General features: G+C 46.7%; 1 protein-coding gene across 1 annotated transcript in view; it reads right to left on the reverse strand.

Moving 5' to 3' along the window:
* Positions 1-2,672: 2,672 nt before the first annotated feature.
* The window catches only part of bicc1a (BicC family RNA binding protein 1a), a 52,727-nt gene continuing 32,582 nt past the window's right edge, over positions 2,673-22,817 (reverse strand). The window contains exons 7-21 of the mRNA XM_079730865.1: positions 20,499-20,681; positions 18,135-18,386; positions 15,984-16,115; positions 14,565-14,787; positions 12,559-12,714; positions 12,104-12,291; positions 11,674-11,815; positions 10,105-10,258; positions 9,359-9,518; positions 8,978-9,017; positions 8,628-8,782; positions 6,996-7,155; positions 5,586-5,749; positions 4,584-4,683; positions 2,673-3,064 (exon numbers count right to left, since the gene is read on the reverse strand). Coding sequence (XP_079586991.1) covers positions 2,934-3,064; positions 4,584-4,683; positions 5,586-5,749; positions 6,996-7,155; positions 8,628-8,782; positions 8,978-9,017; positions 9,359-9,518; positions 10,105-10,258; positions 11,674-11,815; positions 12,104-12,291; positions 12,559-12,714; positions 14,565-14,787; positions 15,984-16,115; positions 18,135-18,386; positions 20,499-20,681 — 2,340 coding nt within the window. The 3' untranslated portion in view covers positions 2,673-2,933. The remainder of the gene's footprint in view (positions 3,065-4,583; positions 4,684-5,585; positions 5,750-6,995; positions 7,156-8,627; positions 8,783-8,977; positions 9,018-9,358; positions 9,519-10,104; positions 10,259-11,673; positions 11,816-12,103; positions 12,292-12,558; positions 12,715-14,564; positions 14,788-15,983; positions 16,116-18,134; positions 18,387-20,498; positions 20,682-22,817) is intronic.

Consider the following 22,817-nt stretch of genomic DNA (forward strand, 5'->3'; position numbering starts at 1 on the left):
ATATCTGTACTCCAAATACAAACTACCAGAAACAACTAAAACAAATGAATGCCGCAACAAAACCTTGAATCAATAAATCTTTGGCCATTTTGTACAGTCAAATTAAGCATCTGTGAAACCTTGTGCAGAGTTGTACCTTTCCCAAGATGAACACGGTGTACAAAGGCTAAAGCATGACAACAATTCCTTAGTGGTTTACAATCATCACAAATGTACAATGTTATCTGATGCAGGGCAACGCCCCGTTCAGATCAATCCCTTTGGGAACAATAAGATGACTAAATCACAACCATTTGACCATTTGATAATGGTGACCGTTCAGTCAAGTGCACGGACTCAAACGAACAACACAAATGCTGGTAAACCTTTTGACAACAAAATAAAGTCCCTTCATGAATCTGCAATACTGTTACTGCAGTGCAACTTGTTACACAACATTTGCTCCAAACTAAAGAGCCTTCATTGCAAACCCACCCCGGCGAGGGGACGTTTGTCGGGATGAAAACCAATGTCCATAAGGCAGGAACATGAGTCGAGGGCACTGTCTAAATCAGTGCATAATTTCAAAGTATATTGATGACGGTGGTGATTATGATGATGATAATGATCGATGAGCGAATGGATTATATTCTTGTAATACAGAATCCCTTTTCTAAATTAGCTGTCCTTACATTGTACAAATCTTTCCTTCAGTGAAATTAACAAAACTAAAAACAGACAATGAAAGAACAATTATCCGGTTGGCGTTAGCAACCATGTCAGATTATTATGTTTCGTGTCATTGTCAACCACGTACCAACCATGTTGGTAATGGCTCAAATCAGATGGAGGGTAAAGCAAGTGGTTTAAAGTACACACACACACACACACACACACACACACACACACACACATACACACACACACACACAGACACACACACACACACACACCCGGTAGTGTGCTCCTTATTAGGGACAATTGGTTCAAAGACAAACTCTGAAACAAAATATTGTAGTAGAGGATACAACACCAGAAGACACAATGTAATCAACAAAATATATTTGGAGTGCTATGGAGTTATTTTTAAATTCAAAACACATGAATGAGCATAATAATACAAGAGCCCCAAACTAGTAACAGCTAGATGACAAACAATGATTAGATGCCCAAACTCTTCATCACACAGCAAACCAGATTTCAGGTTGTTAAATTGCACAACCGATACGGAAATACACTTTGAATGTTCCTTTTAAAATGGCACGGCCACTTCTGGTGGGTTTCTCCTGTTTCGACACGGACCCCGGTTCAACCTCCTACATGAAGGTACCTCTATATAAAAGTACCTTAGGTATATATAGTGATTCTCAGAGAATATACTCCCTAGCTAACGTTGCATCAGAAAAAGTGTAACACGCAACAAAAAGATAAGAGTGTTCTGCCAGCTCCCCTGTTGAGAACAGAACCAGACGCCCCCTGTACATTGGAGGTTCTGCCTGCACGCCGAAGCCTTGTTATGACGACACAACGGGCCTTCCCTGCGTGCATGAAACCGGACAGGTCTGGATCACAAGTCAGAAAGGCACGGTCTCTGGCGTACTTTATAGTGTTGTGGATACAACCAGGGGGTGAGCAGTGTGGCGAAGGGGGGGCTGCAGCGCAGGCAACACAGACACATACCATAGATAAGACAAAAGGGCACTATAAACAAACAGGACGGAATGAATAACCACCAGCCTATTGACACAAACAGAGAGAGGTCCATAAACCAAACACTCAAAGCCCCGATATTCTGCTTGCTTGTCTAATGTTACAGCACATGTAACAGCTCCACAGATGTAGAGCAGGGTAGGAAGAAAACAAACAAACATTCAAAATGATAACCTAATTTTACGAATCATATAAACACCATTCTGGAACATACATACAGTATATATATATATATATATATATATATATATATATATAAAACGATTAAAACATACAGATATGTAAACTGATTACCGTTAAACATCCCACGTGTTCCCCTAAAATGATAGTAAAATAAAAGTTGTGAGTACAATATTAGTTTTTTTTTAGTTTTGTATGGTTAAGTTGTATGGCTGCAGTTGTGTGTTACTTAACACAAACAGACTGACCTTCAAGAAACGTCCACTCTCTAAACAATGAGGGCAGCCCAGAGCTAAAGAGGAGCAACATTGAGGAAGTTCCTGTTGGTGTGAGTTTGTTAAAGTAAAAATTTGAAAAGTTAGAAAATGTAACTGTTTTGGCACGCTCCCCGCCCCAACCCCCAAATCTCCCTGGCTAAGTGCTTCGATTTGGTAAAGTACAAAAAAACTGCATCTGTGCTTTGTGTTAATACAAAAATGCACCAGAGTACGTATTCTAATTTAAGGAATGAGGCATTCACAGGCAAATGTTTAGCATTGTTAAAGTGCATGTCATCGATACCACAGCATAGTATCAATGTGATAAATGATTTTAATTATTTTACTAATCATAAGCCTGTTCCCTTTGACAAAAGTGGACAACACCGTACCCTAACTTCATAAGTATAACAATATCTATATCCTTCATTCGTAAATGTGCTCCACATTGACCCCAATGAGGAGTGAACACTGATCTTCATATGTGAGAAATCCCTTTACCCCCCCCCCCCCCCCCCCCCCCCCCCCCCTTTTTCATTGGCACTTTTGGTAAGACAATGGCTTTCTTTTTTTACATATGGCAATAAATCAAACAAATTATTCTTCAGTTCAGCTCAAAGCAGGAGGAGTAAACAACAACAACTATCACCAGCCAGAGAAGGCCTGAGGCCCTGGCCTATGGAGGAAGGAAGAGAGCGGAGACCGCCAGCGCTAGGCTGGGTTCCACTGGTGCCGCCGGCTAGGTCGCAGCGTGTTTGGGTGGTTGTACGAGGCGCGGCGGTCTGGCAGGAGGCGGCCATCTTGTTTCTACCACCGCCCGCTGACGCTGGCCATTTCACTGGCGTGGAACTGGCGAGACAGCCGGCCGCTGGCCCCGCCCTCTAGGAAAGAGGACCTGATGGGGGGCTCAAACAGCTTCCTCCGGTTCTTGTTGAGCTCTGAAACAAAGAAAACGATGCAAAACAATGTTTGATGTGAGTTTGGGTCGCTCGTGTTCTCCCCCTATTCTCCTATTTATACAGCCGAAATTCTTGTACAGCAAACGTAGGATTCTCCATTGATTCAATAAAATGGAAGTTGTTTTTTGAATGTTATTGGAGGATATAATGCAAAGAAAAAAACGACAACATAGAATCACACTAATCGAAACTAAAGAAAAATGCATAGTGATGGCACGGCTAACGTCAGCCCACAACCATTCAAATCCCACTGGCTTCCTTCCACCGCAGCTGCTTTGAGAAATACATTTTCAATCAAATGTAAACACAGCTTTCTGGGCTGTGTGAATAATTCATATAGCGGCTAGATGTTCCGCTCCTGCCAGGGAAAGCCTTAGTCTGATTGTTGGAGACAAGTTGCTCTCCCCAACAGTTTTCACAGGCGGACGGGCCAGCGAGTCAGAACACGGCCGTTGCCTGCGTCGACTGCAATCCCTTTGTAGCGGGAGAGAGGAACGGTGGTGGGAAACGCACCTGTTTTCATTCCGTGCTGAGGCCATCACCTGAGATTAAAATGGAACCCTTCCTGGCATTCCAAGTTGAAGGGAATCAATGTGGGCCTTGTGTATGAGTATAAAAAGTACTGATCTCGAAAAAATGTGCTTCAACATATTGCGTACAAAATGTATAGTGCAAGAATATTCAACAGATGATATTAGACGACAGGTGACACTTGTGTCGGGAGTACCGGCCTGATATTTGTATTTTTTTTGGTAAACTGCACCGACATCTGCAGAAAAGCAGCGAGCACCTCCCATTCCGCTCTCCTCGGCCCGGCGAGCCCCGAGGCTGCTGGCCCCGAGGCAGCTGGAGGATGCAGAGCACATGAGCTCACCGCGCAAAAATGCCTCATCGCTCTTCATCCGCTCGAGAGGGTGAGAAATAACTGCTGCACGTTCCCTTGGATGTCTTCAGGGTAATATCGGTTATCGTGTTGGCACTGTTCTCCTCCTCGAGGTTAAAAGGACAAAATACCTTTGCATTGTCTTTCCTAGCGGTGGGCCGCGATCACAGTGTGCGTTGTTTGAGAAAGGGTTCAGGACAGTGGGTGTTTGGGTTGGTTTCACAGACAGGTTTCACTTGAACTTTTGGTTAGGGTTGACTGCAACAAAAAAAAGGCAGCCAAGAATAATAAAAAAGAAAGAAAAATCCCGTTAGCCAATTTTGTCTGGCGAGGCCGAGCCGCTCTTCTCCAGCCCACATAAACCTTTATCAGAGCAGAACCGTAACGACGGCCAGCACTGCTACACTTCCAGACCATGGTTTGTTTGTGTGTGTTTTTTGTGTGTGGGAGAGACAGGAAAACATTCAGAAAGTGAATGACACTAAGAGAGTTGTGGCCGGCAACAGGCCCTTTAATAACTTATAGCACGACATGCCTTGACTTATTTATGATGATCCCAAAAGGAACTACTATGATCATGAATAACGCATGCAGTACTAAATTCTCATCGGGTACCTGAGATGGCAAGGAGCATTTTCCTGCGGGCGCCAAATGTGGTGATGCCCAGTTCCTTCAGGTCCTGGTCCGTAAGGGTCAGGAACGTCTGGAGGTCAATCTGCCAGGGTCACAGAGCACAGTTACCCCCGGTCACAGTGTTCAGGCCATGGTTCTGACAACAGGATATTGAAGGGGCAGATGTGCTGTCCTCTGTTAACTCATGTGTAGGGAAAGTATGAAGCAAATCCAGTTTGAAATTGGGTTCATACTTTGAGACTTAAGTTACAGCTTGAGTTGTTTTTTGTGATGCGAAGTCCACACGCATGCAGACCAAAACTCGAACTGAACATTGACGTTACTAAGGCTTAGCCAAACGCTCAAGCTGGTGTGAATGGCCAAGAACAATCGCAATGTGGAGTGTTGTGTCATGAGACCAATGAGGTAGTTCATATGACTATAGGGGAACAAGTGTGCCACAGAATGAATGGTTGAATGAATGTTTAATCATTCTCAAGGCTGGATGCTCTGGGATTAGCATTGTGATTCTTTTTCCATTCACTTCAGCGTGCCCGTACTGTAAGATACGGACACACCCAAGTTCGCTTTTGGTGTTTTATTCTGTATCATGTGACCCCAGGGGTGCTCTGTGCACTGCACAATACCGTCCAGCTGCAAGTCTAAAAAATAAGATTTGGATACATACTTTCCATTTTTTCTTTAGCCCAATATTAAACCAGGAATGCAAACCTGCTCATTGGCCTTTAAAAATGGTCAAAGAATAGGAAATAGTGACCATCAATGACATCTATCATTGATCATCATGTGTACAGTACCTCAGTCTCTAGAAGTCATTCTTTTCCTTAGATTGTTTGCATAATTCTACCAGTTAAATATACGCACAAACATATTTCATTTCTAATGTGTATTTTTCACTCTCCATTCGTTGCTAAGTAACACGATGCCAGGCGTTGTGTGTGAGTGAGTGCACGTGCGTGCGCGCGCGTGTGTGCTGTACTGCACCTCCTGCTGCTGGAAGACGTCGGTGTACTTCCCCAGGCCCAGCTTGCTGAAGAGCTCGGGCAGGTCCGAGCCCTTCAGGGAGGATCCCAGGCTGCAGCCGTTGCTGCCCGTCACCGACGACATGCAGTCCATGTAGCTGCTGCTGCTCAGGTAATGCTCAACGGCTAGGGACAAACACAGAGCATCAGCCGTCAACACTGGGGCACGGGTTTCGAAAACCCTTAATGTCTAGCAGTGCACCCGCAGGAAGGCGCACTTGAGCAAGTTGTGCAAGAGGTGTAAAAGTCGCTGTCAGTTGCTTAGAATAAAAGTCGATAAAAACAAAAGAACAGATTAAATAAATACATTCAAATCATTTAAGATTAACCCCCAAAAAACGTTTCAAACTAAATTCCAGAAAGTTGCTTGACAAGTTTTGTCTAGTGCAGATTAGTTGCAGTCTTTTGTTTGCTTAACTGTGAATGGTCCAGATTGGGTTCCTCCACATAGGATATTGGACATGACTTCTCAAGATGAAGTGGAAAACAAACAGAGAATAAATTGCAATAGGAAGAACATAAAGACACAATAAAGTACATTCAACAAATGTTTTGGAGGTAAACTATCTTGAGGGAATAGTCATAACATTAGTCATATGTTTCAGTTCTTAATAATAAATAGCCAATTATTATTTCAAGCAAGATTGAAAATGTCTCTTTATTATGCTAGGGTTATTTAGCTGGAAGTATGTTTTCCGTGGAAAACACCTCCCAAATGAAGCAGTTTGTTAAAATGGTTACCAGATGCAGAGTCCGAAGCATAACCTAAAACGGTGTGAGTGTAAAGTACAACTCTACAACAAAAAACGCCTAGTTGAAAGGAGTTGCTGGCATTTTTAAAGCCGTTTAACGGACTAGCCAAGCCGATGTCAATGCAATTTTACAAACATGTGTTTAGTTTGTGTAATTACACAATGGTATTTCTAAGTTTTGGCCACCCTACCTGCCATCAAACTCGCGCCATTCTACCTTGGCTCTGCATACTTGTTTATGATCACAGCAACCTCAGCCCAGTTCTGCGTCTCTGTGTAACGTTTTGCCATTAGCAGCCTCTAGTGGCTTTGAGTTGCAGTCTGAACCTTTTCATGCTTCTGAATGACCTCAGGAGTCACGTTCTGTGCCACAGAAACCCAAGGTTTTCTGCTTCAGGCATGTCCTCGAGCCAGGTCATGCTGTGATGTATTTTACATGCATAGAAAAAAATAACAAACTACAGCTTTTGCCTTTTGGACTAATGACACATGAAACCATATCCTTTGCGACAACGCTAGCAAAAGTGGACCAGAACAAAGCTGTTTATCCCAAATAATTCCTAGTAGTTCAGATCCGTTCTTACTGCGGTAAAAAGGGACAGAGTCTGGATTCAACCAACCGGATTTGTTCTGCTTCCTCTTGGGGCTGCCCACGGGCGGGGGAAACTCGGGGTGCTCGGGAAGACCATTGAGGCCGTTCCTGTCACGCCAATTGTCCGAGTCGCTGCCGTTCCCGATGCCTTCCCTGCTGTTGGAGCGCGACAGGGACAGCGGCGAGCCCTGAGGGGTCAGAGGTCATAAGTTGATGACGCAATGGGTATGGATGCACGGGAGAGTACCTATGTTCCCCGGGTCCTATGTTCCCCGTGACCGGGGAACATAGGATCCGGAGAGTGAATCTTTTTTTCGTAGGATGGTAGGGGCAAGTACCGCCTTTTTCGCCTCTGATTCGCCTGTGATTGGTTAGAATGGCTCTCCACCTATTGGTTATGGTTACATTTACATTTACATTTAGGGCATTTAGCAGACGCTTTTATCCAAAGCGACTTACAATAAGTGCATTTGTTACAATAAGTACATTTGTCATAAGAAGTGAAACAATATATCGCTGTCGGTACAGTAAAGATGTTCATAGAACCAAGTGCAAGTATTACAATCGCTAGGCTAACCCATTCCCCGTGTAAAGCAATGATAGCAGCTACTGTAGATGCTACACAATTTAGTACCTTGAATAAGTGCAATGTACAAGTGCCAGGACGTACAACATTCAATGGTGGCTGTGCATTGTTTCTATGCAGAGTCAAGGTGAACTCTGAAAAGGTGAGTTTTGAGTGTTCCCAAAACAGAGAAAAGTTGTGACTTCGCTGATCGACCTTTGCTTGCTCTTAGCGATGGCGGTACCAGACGTCCAGCTGATTTATCCCGCTGGTTAGGGTTAGGTTTAGGGTTAACCCTCACCCTAACCCTAACCATAACCCTAAACCTGACCCTAACCCTTCGCAGCCAGGGAACATAGGACCTGGGGAACATTGGGGTGACCCCGGATGCACCACATACACCTAAGCAAAGACACACATACGCAAAGAAACACACACACACACGCCATACACACGCGCAAAGACACACACATACACACACACATACGCAAAGACACACACACACACACACACAGTTGCAGACCATTGGAGAGAAGAGGCTAAGAAGAAGCATTGGAAAAATATAGAGATGAATGGCAGAAGTGGCAGAGAAAACTGGCATAATAGTGATTTTGCCATTTCCTTTCTATTGGCAGTTAGGCATGACAAAGAACAGAACTCTATCTAATACGCCAATTTGTAGTATAGGAGAGAACTGCCTAATACGAATGTTTAGAAAAACATTGACTCTGTATCCGTGGAGAAATTTCCGGAGAAGTCAGACCTTTGGCGTCATTGACCCAGGATACGAGTTCTCCTTTGGTCCCCATCGGAATAATTACAAAAATGGTTCACTTTTCATCTTTTTTTTTTCTGAAACTGAATTGATGTAGCAGACTGCGATTCTTCCGACTTTAAGCAGCTGTCTTATAAGAGGGACCAGTAGCAAAGCACAGGAGCATATTTGTGACAACAGTACATTAAAAATGATTCATGCCATACAAAGGCCACGGATATAAATCTAAAGCAAGTGAGTCGACGTGCAAAAAACGCAAGATCAATAGCCATGTTGCGCAGGCCGCACTTCAAAGCCAGGAGGACGGGTGAGGTGCGTACCTCGAAGGTGGTGCTCATGCTGGGCTTGTAGGGCACATGGTTAGCCCTGCGCAGCTCCTTGATGGTCTCCGCCGGCATGGACTTGGAGAAGCCAAGGCCGCTCCACGTGTTGGTGGGCGTCCGCACCTCCGTCACCACTGGCTTCTTCAACATGGCTGAGGTCACACACACACACACACACACACACACACACACACACACACACACACACACACACACACACACACACACACACACACACACACACACACACACACACACACTAGGACACGAGGCCTCACCAAAAAGGTCACAATAATGGCCTATATTTCCCGAATAATGCCATATTTTTTTAATTTATCATCACTTACCTTTGGTGGCCAACAGTTTCTTCTGTTCATAGTCGAAGGCCTAAAAAGAAAGACAAATCATTTTGATGTCAATGGCCCAGTTTACAGTTTGTTTTTTTTATCTCCTACAATTTTTGATAGTCAGCAATGCGAAGAGGTTATCTCTGTCTAAACAGGTGGGGAAATTAACCCCCAGAGGGGGTTGAGTTTACTATAGATTGATGTAGCGGCTCTCGTCACATCTGTCGGTCTACCTGACAGGCTGGTACGGCATCTGTCTCTCTGTCACAGGGACAGAGAGACACATACAAGACGAGAGACACAATGTCTGTCAGACGGATACCACCAAAGAGACGCAGACACGGTCAGGTTGGGTCAGTGTGAGCGGGGGTCCCTCCTCACCTGCATGTTGGCGTAGGCGGCCTGGGGGGACAGTCTGATCCTGTCCCTCTCGTTCTGCTGGGCGGCCCGCTCCGCCGCCCGCTCGCTGCCCGGCGCCCTCTTGTCCGCCACAGGGCTGTCCGAGGAGCTGGACTCCGTGTCCGACAGCAGGCAGTCAGAGCTGTAGCGAGGGGGAGGGGGCGTAAGGGGGTGGTCCACATTAGCTTGGACAAGCCTCTCGAGCAGAAGCAAGCATTGATAAGCATCAGGCAGGCTACTGCGTACTGGTGATACCCGCTGATAATGTGTATTGGACTACAACTAACAGAACTGTGTACTAGGACCGTGAAGAGGTCATTGTTGGTTCGTACCTGCTCGCGCGGTTAACTAACAACTACTCAGAATTAGGTTTGATCATGTCGGGGGGGTTCTTAAATATTGTTAGGATGAATTTTCACAACTGATGTTATCTATTTATTATTCACACAGTGATGTTTAAAATCGTTATATGTCGTCTTATGAAGTTAGTCGTCGTTTATTTGCTTGCTTGCCAACGTCAAAACTTTTATAACTAAAATGCATTTATAACTACACCATGTTTATGCATGTCTAAGCATATATCCAGACAATATTAATGTTGCACTGAAGCATCTTGTATAATCGTACATATATTAAGAGCTTTGATTGGAAACCTTTAAGTGTTTCCTATCCCTGGCAGAGATTGTACACAGGCTTGTGTTACTGTTGGCTGCTGATTGTGAACATACTGTAAGTGAGAGTTTTTGGTTCCCTGCAGTAGCTCCACAGCTTGCCGTTTCCCTGACGACGTCTTGCAGGAAGCCAGCATCTGTTTTAGCTCATTCCCATTCGCCGAGTGGGAGGGACTTCTGGGCATGCCCACTTCAACAAACGTGTCGGAGCCTATGGGAAACATGCAAATGAACACGTAAAATAACATTTTATTCTGTCCCGTTTGATGCATTTAACATGTTTTCTGAGGACAGTAACATTACCGTAAAAACACGTTGGATACACAGTTCCTTAATATTCTTTGTGCATCGCCTCATTTTTTTTTTCAAACTGTTTAGGGAACAGCGGGAACTGTCTGTTCCCGATACAAGCAGCTCCCTGCATCAAAGGATTGCCTGTATGACTCGTGACATCGCATTACCCACATCACTCAAAACGTCTCAAGGTGGCAGAGGGGTTTATTAAAAACTAAATTACCGCTCTACCTTATTCTGTCTGGACCTTATGTAATTAAAATCATGTGCACGTGCGTCTCTATTGGAACATGCGTGCCTGCGTGTGTGTGAGTGTGAGTGAGTGTGCATGTGTATTACGAGTTCCATGTGTGCATGTTGAAGTGCCTTTCATTGGGCAGCATGTGTTGCATGGGGGCTGCCAAATAATATGATGTCAGTCAAGCTAACGATGCTCCAAGGGGTGGGTCTCTCTCCCGCCCCCTCTCCCTCTCTGCCTCTCAATAGTACATAGCTGAGCCGTCAGCCTGGTCCAAACCCTACTCTGGGACACGGGAGGAGGTCCGGGGTGTGAGGGAGGGAGGGAGGGAGGGAGGGAGGGGCGAGGAAACCTGACTGGGACAAGCCGCGCTGGGGGAGAGCCGCCTCGGAAAAACACGCAGGGAAAAGTGAGACGCGTGAGAGCAAAGGTTTCACAGGGGGAGGAGGGATCCGCATGCGCAAAGAGCGGGAGGAAATGAAGGCTCCTCTGTTTTTTTCATGGCTGAACCGCGGGTTCACCGGGGCAGTGAGCACGTCGTGGTGCTCCATCCCAACAAACACCACTGGCACTTTTAAAATGCCTGGCCTGCAAGTATCGGGAAATATGAATGCATTCATTCAAGGAGGGTTTTATATTATATTTCCTCTGAGTGGGTATGGAGTTACATACATCTCAAGCTGGGAGGGGGCGTAGTGCAGAGTCTGCAGGTCTCACACTGTGAACTTCGAGTAAGGTGAAAAGCATGTCTGAGAGAGTATTGACTTATCCATTACTGGTTGTAAAGCAGTCCCAGGTCGGGTTCTCGGTGGGGGTGAATCACAGTCAGGTGTATAATAAATTCAGCGTTAGATATTACAGCTTTAACCCCGCCAGGTGAAAGGTGTGTCTCTGCCAAAGGCATTCCACCCGTAAAGGTTATTTCAAAAGAGTCGTATTTGACTTGCAGTTAAACCAGTGCACGCATATAAAAGGTGTGACTAAAGCATTAAAGGCCAACATCTAAGCTGTTTGGCTGTGAGGGCGGAAATGAATAGTTTATCTTGGTCCACTGCAGTCTAGTGCACTGGGTTCTCAGGTGTGGGTGAGTGTACCTTCATCCTGGTTGGACTTGCTGGAGAGCGGTTCTGACGGGTTGTGTCCGCTGGCCTCCTGCACCGAGTCACACTGGGACGGACTCAGAACTGTGTCCCCTAGCGAAGCGCTGGACATCCTTCCATACACAGAGCTGGGGTGCTGGACATACACGCACATGCAAAGCACACACATGTATTGATTATTATTGTAAGATTTCACAGAGTAACTGTACTAAAGTCTAACTGTTTAAATCAAACATTTTATGTTCTGTGTGTGCAAAGATGTGTGTGTGTGCGTGTGCGTCTGTTTATGAACACACACACACACACACACACACACACACACACACACACACACACTGTGTGTGTCATGTGTGTGTTATTCAAAAATACATAAAATGAATCAAAGGGAGTGCTTGATGAGATAAACACAGCAACGGTTGTCTACCTTGACGTGGCCGTTGAGAGAGCAGGGGCCCTTGGAGCAGTCCGGGACCCCGTTGGACTGCTTGTCTATGGGGGCCAGGCCGGGGGGAGGGGAGGGGGTGTTCTGGGTGTAGCCCTGCACCCCGGACAGCAGGATGCTGCTCAGGGTGGCCTGGGTGGCGGGGTGCAGCAGCAGCTGAGATGAGAAACCTGAAGCAGACCGAAGACGGGGATGAGCAACCAGCAACTTTATGAATCGCATAGAACGCATCCACTTACTGCAGACCGTCTGGATTTCGGTCAATTCCTTGCAAAATATTTTGCGTGGTCTGAAATATGTCTTGTCCTTTCCTAATAACCCAGATCAAAATCAGTGGAAAACGTATATTCCAATTTTTGTTTGCCCTCCCATGAACTGAGCTTTATCGGTTGTCATTTCAAAGTAAAAGCCCCGTGTTTGGGCTGAGAGCGGTGAACCTTGGGAGCCGGTGAGGGAGCTGGGCCAGAGCGAGGCGGCGTTGCTGGGCGTGCTGGCGGACTGCAGGGGGCCCATGGAGGCGTTCAGGCCGTTGAGCACCGAGTTGGGAGCGGCCGATGAGTTCATGGAGTGGCTCACCGCGGCGCCCAACAGACCTGAGGTTCAGAGAAGAAGAGCTAACCCACACACTCCTCCACTGCACATTAACATACTCCCAGAGAAAGAAAAAAAAAATAAACATGTGCCTTGCCAGGCCTGAATGCCAGAATCGTATCGACATCAAACAGAGTATCAGTAAGAGAGGGATAATCTTTTTTTTCCCTGGAAAACCCCCAAAGCCGCCGGTGCAAGGGCACGCATTTTGTTTCCTGCTGAGCCGACCCCGGCCGTGCTATCGAGTGCAGAGAACACAAACAGTTGAAAACAGAAGAGACGAAGAAGTATGTCTGTGGCTTTAACAAGGGGCTAGTTTGGCTCCTAGAATAAGGCGAAAAGGGATTCTCCTGGCAGAAGGAGCCTGTAATCGGTGTAAGAAAAGCATGTAGCAATTACTACAATCCAGGAAGTGGCTGAGCACGGCCATCCGAGGGCCCCCGGGCTAGCGATAGCTACACCTATTAGCTTAGTTCCCAAAATATAGACAACACCAGTTGTTGATTGTTAAAAATATCTATATTCAATTTATATGTTACGCGCTTTACAGTCTTGTTTCTCAATCAAGTGTGAACCCCAACAATGGGTGTGGAGAAAGCAGTGGAAAGACACTGGCAAAAGCAATTTGTAACACAAATCTGTGCGACAAGGCAGCCAGAGCACCAGTGAACTGGCTTCTTAGGGAAGACCGTTGGCACCGTTTACTTGACCCATCACAGACCGCCCTGGAACAGGCAAGTGTGCGCGTCCTAATTCTGTCAATCCCCGGTGACACGCTACAGGACTGCGCATTTAATTGTTCATGGAAGCACGGGGCCGGTCGCTTCTCCGCATCACACCGCAGCGGTGTTCGCTGAAGTGAAGGCTCGTAGCGGACTCCTTAAAGCCACAAGCCTGACCCTCACACAATGAGCTATTTGTCCTCAGGGCTGCATAGGATGTAGGAGATTCACACAAACATGGGCCAGCATTACCAAACTAAAACTAGAACTTTAAAACCAACAAGGGGTTAAATTAAATGAGTGAGTGATTGACAGTGAGTATGAATCCCCGAAGCACAACACATGGCCTCTGTGCCTGGCTGGCTGGCTGCCTTGTGCATGCAATTAAGGCTGACGGACCAACAAACTCCTACACATTCCCCCCGTTGGGTTTCTCACTCCCCCTGTGAATCATGATGCATCTGAAGCCAATGAAAGTGATTGTTGATGTTATTATTCTCTGATGGTCGGGCCGGTCCATCATGTGTACGTGAAGGGGGGAACAAATATAAGTGGACTCCAAAGTGTCGCAGTTAACTCAGGTTGTGGACCACTCCCATATGAAGCGTTTAAATCTACTTTACTGCTGGTGTCTTGATTCGCTGACAATGATTAATGGGGGAAAACCGCAACGTATTACCATGGACATTTCTTATTATGTGGTTCCATTGACCTTAATATATGGTGTAGGTAAAATTTTTTACATTACACCGCAAAGATCACTGAAGGTCTTTCCACAAAAATTGCAGTAAAACACTTAAAGGGGCAGTATGCTGATTTAAATTATTGAGCCTATACAGTTTGGGTGGTAGGAAAGAGTTTTCAAATGACATAGTTTTACTTTCCAACATCATTTGTTATAATTACATTGAGTTTCAATGGGTGCCACCAATGATGACGTTTTGCATAACTCTGCTATGTCGTTGGTTGACTGAAAAATGGCATACTATACACAGTTTATCTTTTACCCATTTCTCTGTAATGGGAATTTGTTATGAAAACGCAAGTAATTGCAAAAACACCAAATTACACTTAAGAGGTTTGTTTTCCAGAAACATTCAGCCAATATAACACAAACAACATGAAATTACCCAGAGTGCTTAGCCCCAGGCCAGCTGAGGTCAGGATGTCCAGGCCCACCGGGCAGATAATGGAGGGGCCGTTGCTGTTGGAGGAAGAGGAGGAGGACGAAGAGGGGGACACGGCCACGGACGTGGAAGACGAGGACACCCCGCTGTTCTCCAGACCCAGGAGAAACTTCCGGGCTTCGTACATGTTCCCCGCGTTCCTCTCCACACTCTTGACGATGACCGACTGCAACGTGGACCGAAGGATATGGGAGAAAGGGGAACCGTGATTGGAGGAGAGGGAAACGGTATTCATGTGGTGCAGAGGAGCGCAGCAAAAGTGGAAGATGGTGAAATATATGGAGACGAACAGAGAGGAGGGGGGGGGTGGTTCGGAAAAAGGGAAAGAGCGATGAGTTGAGTAGATGTTTTGAGGCAACGACAGGTCGAGAATTGAAGAATGGAAGGGATTCAAGCACTGGGAGCAAGGGAGATGGGAGTTGTTTGGAACGGCAGAACACTTAAGGCAAGGCACACAAAGGCAGGATGATAAGAGAGGGATTTCTTGATCCAGCGAGGAACAGATGTCATCGCTCAACGATTACACTGAAATGATCCCGGTTGCCCAACTCCAGATGCAAATATTAACTCTATAAAGGATTAAGACTGAACCCCAGCTCAAAAAACAAAACAATTTCTCATGTATTTCCAGCTTAGCTAAACTCTGATCAAATGTATTTTTTTTAGAAATAAAACCATAACAAAAACCATACCCAGGACTTTACACCCTGACAGTGTGCCAGGCCTTGGCCCAAATGTTTCCCAGGCCCTCCCGCTCTCCACTCTGTACATCTATCTCCCTCCCTCTACCCACTACTGTCCTGAGAAGCGGCAGAAACATCGGAAAGTCTCCTAGATTACTGCCGTCACCTCGTTAAAATGTGTCAGTGGCAGGTTTTAGGAAGAGATCTGGGCAGGACCAGGGTTTACCCTGGCATGGCTGCACCAGTGCCTGCTGGATCTGGGGACCGGTGCCAGCATGGAGGAGAGCTTGGCATGCTCCCACCTTATTCATTAGTAGTTGAAGCTATTCTCCAACCCTGGTTCAACCAAATCAAGAATAGATTCAACCAATATGACAAGGTCCCTGAATGCATATGATCTAACAGCTCTGGGATGAAAAGGTTGTGAAAGTGGACGGTATATCATAATGTGAAATTTATATTATATTAAAACCAAGTCATGCATCATATATTCTACATACTTCTGACAAAAAAACGCCATATAATACTGATGCATTAACTGTCTGTGTCGATACTCTATCTATGAGATTACAGCCAGGAGGTAAACGGAATCAGACAACTTCAGCAGCACAACCTCAACAGATGGTAAAGGGAGTCGGTGAGTGGGTGAGTGCGTGCATGCATGAGTGAGTGAGTGTACCTTGCTGGGCTGTTTGGGTTTGGGCTTGATGCTGATGAAGACGTCCAGCTGCTCCATCAGGGCTGTGATGCACTGGGGCTCCACCTCAATGTCCTCCTTAATGTCAAACATCAGCACCAGTGGCAGGCAGCCCTGGACACACACACACACACAGGAGAAACACACACACACACACACACACACACAATGAATACAATAGTCTGAGTGTGGACACTTTCACACACTACATCAGTAGTAAATCAGTTGTAGTGCACTATTTGCAAACCTTCACTCTACTCAGTGTGCATAATCGACTTAAAGATTTACACAGAAACACACACACACTCGGTGCAGAGAGGGGCCTGGGAAATTCCTCCAAGAGCAATCTGTTTTGTATGATCACTACCGCAAGCACCACAAACATCTGTATTTTGGGCAGACTCCTGGAAAGTGCTCAGATTGGGACTGTGGGAGTGGGAGTGTGTGTGTGTGTGTGTGTGTGTGTGTGTGTGTGTGTGTGTGTGTGTGTGTGTGTGTGTGTGTGTGTGTGTGTGTGTGTGTGTGTGTGTGTGTGTGTGTAATTAGCAGGGTATATGCCAGACTGGTACTGAGAAATTGGGGGTCTAATCTACATTCAGCTGACAGAGAAACAGAGGGAGGGAGGGAGGGAGGGAGGGAGAGTACTTTGCCTTATGGGCAGTAGAGTTTACTCTCCACATGTCAGACATTTCACTCAACTTTCACCCCCACCACCAACCCTCTCTCCAACTCCCCCCCCCACCCAACCGCTACCCTGCCCTCGAGCCAATGAGCCTCACGCACTCTCAACCACACTCTAAAGGCCTTTTTTCATTTTCTCTCCTTGTTCTTCTTGCTTATAAAACAGGGTCCCCTTTTTTAAGGTTTCCTTCCGCACAGATATTTGCCCCCTAACCTCCATCCCGCCCCCCAGCCCCTTCTTGTGTGTCCAGCTCCCGATCAGAACCGTTCTGTTTACTGAAATGACTCCATGCCGCTTGTCTAAATGCTCTTCTTGGCCAAAGCCGCAGCACCGCAGACAAAGAGAAGACAGGCCTAACAGAATTACTTATCCGGGCATTATGGAGGGATCCAGAGCGAGCCAGCCGTGTTTATAGCCGTCCTGTTCTCCGGGCCCCAGCTCAGCAGAAAGCACAGGCCAACCATGATTAAGCGGTCGTCGTTTTTACACATCTCTGGAAAACCACAACTCTTGATTATAATTTAGTCCTCTAAATGGGGGAATAGGGAGCCTCAGCACTCAGCAGTCATGGTGGGAGGGGGGGGGGAAATGGCTGCACCAGCAATTTAAGAAAAAATAGGCATCCAGAAATCCATATGGGAGGTCTCCCTAAAAACAAGCAGCATTGGCAGCCAAAGTAAAACCTTTAAATGCAAAATAAATCTATACGAGGAATGAAAGAGAGACCGCGACTATTTGACCGCGATCTGTCGAATCCATCAGTGTGGATGTGATACTCAACCCCAGGCAAGCCTCAGCAACAATAATAAGTAACATCCATGTGGTGACTGGACGCACACATACATACATCGTAGCTGATCCGACATGGCGGCGTTTCGTAAGCGGCCGTCTCGGTCAAGGCCGTGGAGAAACCTTGAGGCGGCCGCTGGTGAGCTTTCCCCAAAGCCACGGCTAACTGCTCGCATGCCACGCCATCAATCGTGCATTCCACGCTGACGTTAGCATAACAATAGAGCCATTAAAGCCGCCGCACTCGGCACGGCTCTGCTGGATGTGGCAGATAAGTTACCCCTAGTTTACTTCTTACTTCTGGTGGTGGAGCGCGGTTTGGGAGCCAATAGCCGTTTCACCCCGCTAGCCACAAAACCCAAATGAGCCCTTATCGCTAAGCTAATACCGTCCACCCAAAAGGGATACCTATAAACAAAACCACCCTTTTTTCTGCTTCACACACACGAGTGCGCACAGACACACGCGCTCACGCACACACGGACTCTATCACACCAAAATGAACCCGCACACACGATGCATGCACACAGAAACACACACACAGTGACACCCACACCCACAAATACACTCTCAAACACAACCCCCCCCCCCCCCCCCCCCCCCCCCCCCCCCCCCACACACACACACACACACACACACACACACACACACAGGGTATCTACCATGAGGTACTGGCGGGCCAGGCAGACTGACTCGATGGTGCCCTGGATGTAGACGGTGGACTTCTTCTGGGGGCTGTTGGGGTCGGGGAAGTGGATCTGGGCACCGGTCCTCTGGATGATGTGCTTGATGTTGCTGCCGTTGCGCCCCATCATGAAGAGGTGGTGCTGGGGGGCGATGTCCAGGTGCGTGCTGACCGAGATGGCGCTGGCCAGGCTGCCGGCCAGGTGCTCCAGCAGCAGAGCAGTGCCCCTCTGGGGGGAACAAATGGAGATACATGATGTTAGTCCGTACAGCTTTTGTGTATGAAAGACACCTGACGCATCGCAAAAGCTCAAAGCAAAGAAAAGAAAGAAAATAAATGTATTTGTGATTTTCTTCCCGCAACTAGATGAAGTTAAAGGCCCTAGCGCTATGAAACAGTTCTTGATGGATTCGCTTTTCACAGAGATACACAATGCATTCAGGCGGGGTTGTATAAGCCTTAGCTGTCACTTAACCCTGACGTTTTGACAGCTCCATCAAAATAGTTTGGATGGTTTCTGCGGAGACAACAGCACGGCCATGTGACTTGTCTAAATGTGCTTTGGGTCAACAATAGAAGTCTACCGCATCCAGGCAAAAACACCGTGCTTGGCCGTTCCATCGGACATATCGTCAACTATAAAAAACATAGAATTACGCACCCCTTCTTGCCCTTTAAGGACCACCATACCAAGCTTCTCCTTGACAACCACTTTGGTAATATTTAACCTCTGGTGAGCGCGGTTTCAATTCACAGCACACCTCTCTGGTGCAACTGCAAGGAAACCGCGATGTAACGGCCATGGCAGCCGCGACTCTTGGTGCGGAGTTGGACTGTCGACGCGGCGGGGCCAGCAGCACGCAGCGTGCCAACGTGGTTTTGACAATCCTCAAGGTTCTGCACGGGTCTGCCCACACCGCACGACACGCCATGCATATTATTCCTCCAATCCCCTGCACCTCTTCCTGTTCCTTTGGACCATCAGTGAACCCTGCCCCCCCCCCCCCCCATACTACACTTTTGCATTCACAAATACCGACACAAAGAGGGGAGAAAAAGAGCGTTCTGCGGACACGGTAACACGGGAACATTACATCTTAAAACTCATGGTTCATTTTTGAATGGGGTCGTGCAGTGTGAGGTTGGGCCTGTCGCATGCAAGCGTTTAGGAGTTATAGTCACAGGAATGCATGGCCAGGGCTCGGCTCCAGGGCTTTTAAATCACCACTCAACTCCAGACCCCGAGGACAGGCCAGACTGTGTGTATGCTTTTCTCTCCGCGCGCACAAAATGTGCAAGTGTGCACTTCTGCATGCAAAGGCGCAGGTAGAGCGAGAGACTTTGTTTATTTTACTTTCAGAGAGAGAGAGAGAGAGAGAGAGAGAGAGAGAGAGAGAGAGAGAGAGAGAGAGAGAGAGAGAGAGAGAGAGAGAGAGAGAGAGAGAGAGAGAGAGAGAGAGAGAGAGAGAGAGAGAGAGAGAGAGAGAGAGAGAGAGAGACCAGTGCTATGTTAAGATCACTGCACAGTATATGGTTTTCGTTTTTTTTTTTCTTCCCCCGGTTTCCTTTTAGGGAGTTCATACCGATAGTCGTGCAGTCAGCGCGACCGCACGTCTCTCAGCACCCTCCAGTCCTGCTGGTGCCAGAAGGAATGAAACGTGCTGCGGTGGGTGGCTGGGCAGGGGTGGGGCGTGTGGGTGGGGCTGTGATGTACTCAGGGTCCATTGGTGGGCCATACAGTGTGAGAGTTGGGCAAATCATTACAATAGCTTTGTTTTTGGGGTTTCTTCTTGTGCAGAGAGGTACACTCAGGAAACTATGGAGGCTCTTATTAAAACTGAAAAACACACACACACATTGTGTGTGTGTGTGTGTGTGAGTGTGTGTGTGTGTGTGTGTGTGTGTAAATGAGTGTGCACGTGTGTAAATCTGTGGTGTGTGTAAATTGGTGTGCGTGCGTGCCTGCATGTGTATAGAGCCCATACCTCTCTAAACCCACGGTCTCCCTGACGACCATCTTTAAGTATTAATGCCTGAACATATATTTAACATAGGCCCAGTGATCATTCACAGACCGGTTACGTGCTGTCATTAATGAATAATTCTAAGTCAACAGGTTTTACACTGTTACACTGAAACCACTGTTAGAGGGTGTTACGTTTCCTCAGACTTTGAACGGAAATCACGCCCCAAAACAAGAACAGCTTTATATGTATTGCAAAAAAATAAAATCAAACACCATTTCGGGTGAAGAGCGATTTCCAGTGAAAACACTGGCAGGTGTCAGACGCAGGTCATGAGCCCCAGCCAGACAAAGACGGAGACGGACCAGCCCTCTCACCTTGACCGCCGTGGTGTTGTTCTGGGACCCCCGCACCACGCCGGAGGCCCCGTAGAGGCGGGTGGGCGGCTTGAAGGAGATGCTGAGGTTGTACGTCTGGGAGATGTGCTGCACGCTGGGTGAGCTCGGGTCGGGCTGCACGATGGCCGGCAGCTCGAAGGAGAGCACCAGGGGGAGCAGCTCCTGGGGACGAGAAACACGCTGGTCACGGGACGGACGGACGGACGGACGGAGGGACGGACAGCAGGGAAGAAGGGGACTTAAAAGGGCCAAAGAAGAAAGGGCAAGGCAATTAAGGGGAGTGTTGCGTGCTTGTGAAACTTAAATGTTGATCATGATTCAATTGACTGTTCACCCAGAGACATGGTCGGACAAACACAGGCGTCGCTCGTAACACTAATGATGGGTCTGCTGCTTTTATGCATAGACCTGTATAAATAGACGCCGCATTGACCGATCCTGGCAGTTGCTTCGATGCGTCAGCTGTACTCGAGAGGCCAAGACGGGCCTGTTAGTTTTTCTTTGGTCTTTATTATCCACGTCGTAGATCACAAATCTTTGAATTAATACAACTTAATGAAATCGGTGGAGAAATGTAAACAACGTTATAGTGCTTTTCATCCAGATAAAACGCAGCTCCCCCTTCACTTGGGTTCGTTTTTTTTAGGCCAGTTTTTGCATCTCCAATATGTACGTTGACATACGATCCAATAGCTAATGTGGCGAATGCAACTTCAGTACTGAGTAGTAGGGCTGGGCGATTAATCGAATTTTGATTTCGATTTTTAGCGTCAAACGATCACAAAATTGACATAATCGAGTTTTTGATTTTGATTTTGATTTTTTATGCTTTATAGAAAGTGCAGAACAGCTGAATACATATCTATAAATTATTTTAAGATTTGAACATTTTCTTTTGGACAATTTTGTGTATTTCTTAAGGCGAATTTCAAAGTTCTCAGTTACAAAGTGTTTTTGAGAGACATAATGAATAAATACATCGTGTTTACAAACTCAAAAACAATCGTTTGAATAATTGTGATTTCAATATAGACCCAAATAATCGTGATTATGATTTTTTCCATAATCTTAACTTTGTCTGTGAGCAGTACCCAATTAGAAAAGTTAAACCTGAAATACCACCCCCACCCTCCCCCCTCCATCGTGCCTGAGATGGATTTCCCTCCCTGCTGCATGTGTGGTATTAGCCTGGGCAGACTACAGTAGCGTCTATGTGTCCGATTGTGAGCGGCCGTGAGTAACACTACTCGCACATGGAGTAGAAACACATGTCAAAAAGTGCGGACGGAGAAGGGAGGTGGGGCCGACAAGAAGTGTAGGCGTAAGAGTATCTCCGTACACGAACACACACACACACACACACACACACACACACACACACACACACACACACACACACACACACACACACACACACACACACACACACACACACACACACACGGAGTGGCAGAAGTTGGCGTGTAAGCGGCGTCAGTTAGTTTGAATTACTCCAGCGGTTGCAATCGATATGAGGTCATTCCCCGTGGAAGGGTGGACACGCCCCCCTATGCTGACAACAATCACAGTGGATCAGAGCGGCGCATTCTGGCATGGCTCTTCTGTTACTGTCGCCAACCATCTTTGTGCTGAACACAACGTCATACTCAGTCACAGTGCTCATGATAAAATGTGGTGGTAAAGTCAATATACAGAAAAACTTTTGAAACCCCAAAAAAATACTAATCAGACAATGAGCATCAATTACTATATCTACTAAAATAGTTTTCGTCTCTGAATTCACTTAAACACAATGGATGTGGGAGCGAAGGTATTACATATGTACACATGAGGGGTAAGTCACCCATGATAACACCACGTACAAACAGAGCACACGCACACACACACACACACACACACACACACACACACACACACACACACACACACACACACGGACTCGGGCCTATGGCCACAAGGGTTTTGGCCGCCATGAAGGGCAGGCAGCATGAATTTCACCGACCAAAGAAATGCTTCTCTGATCAGTCCCATATGTGCTCGGCCTTACATTTATATCTCCTTTCAGCCTTCGCACTCTGAGGGCTCCAGAAATGTAGGTCAGCGCTGAGGATAATGCGGGAAGGACAAGCGGAATAGCCTGCATTTAAAGCTCTGAACGAAGAATGGAGTGTAGTTAGGGTTGAAATTCCTTCCTATCAACCTCGAGGTTCAAATCTCCTGCTGTAAAAGCCCAGTGAGAACATGGCAAAACAGCAGAGGAATGACCACCTCAGCTCTAAACTACAACCGACCAATCAC

Source organism: Pollachius pollachius (genome assembly GCF_949987615.1).
Source record: "Pollachius pollachius genome assembly, chromosome: 2".
NCBI lineage: Eukaryota > Metazoa > Chordata > Actinopteri > Gadiformes > Gadidae > Pollachius > Pollachius pollachius.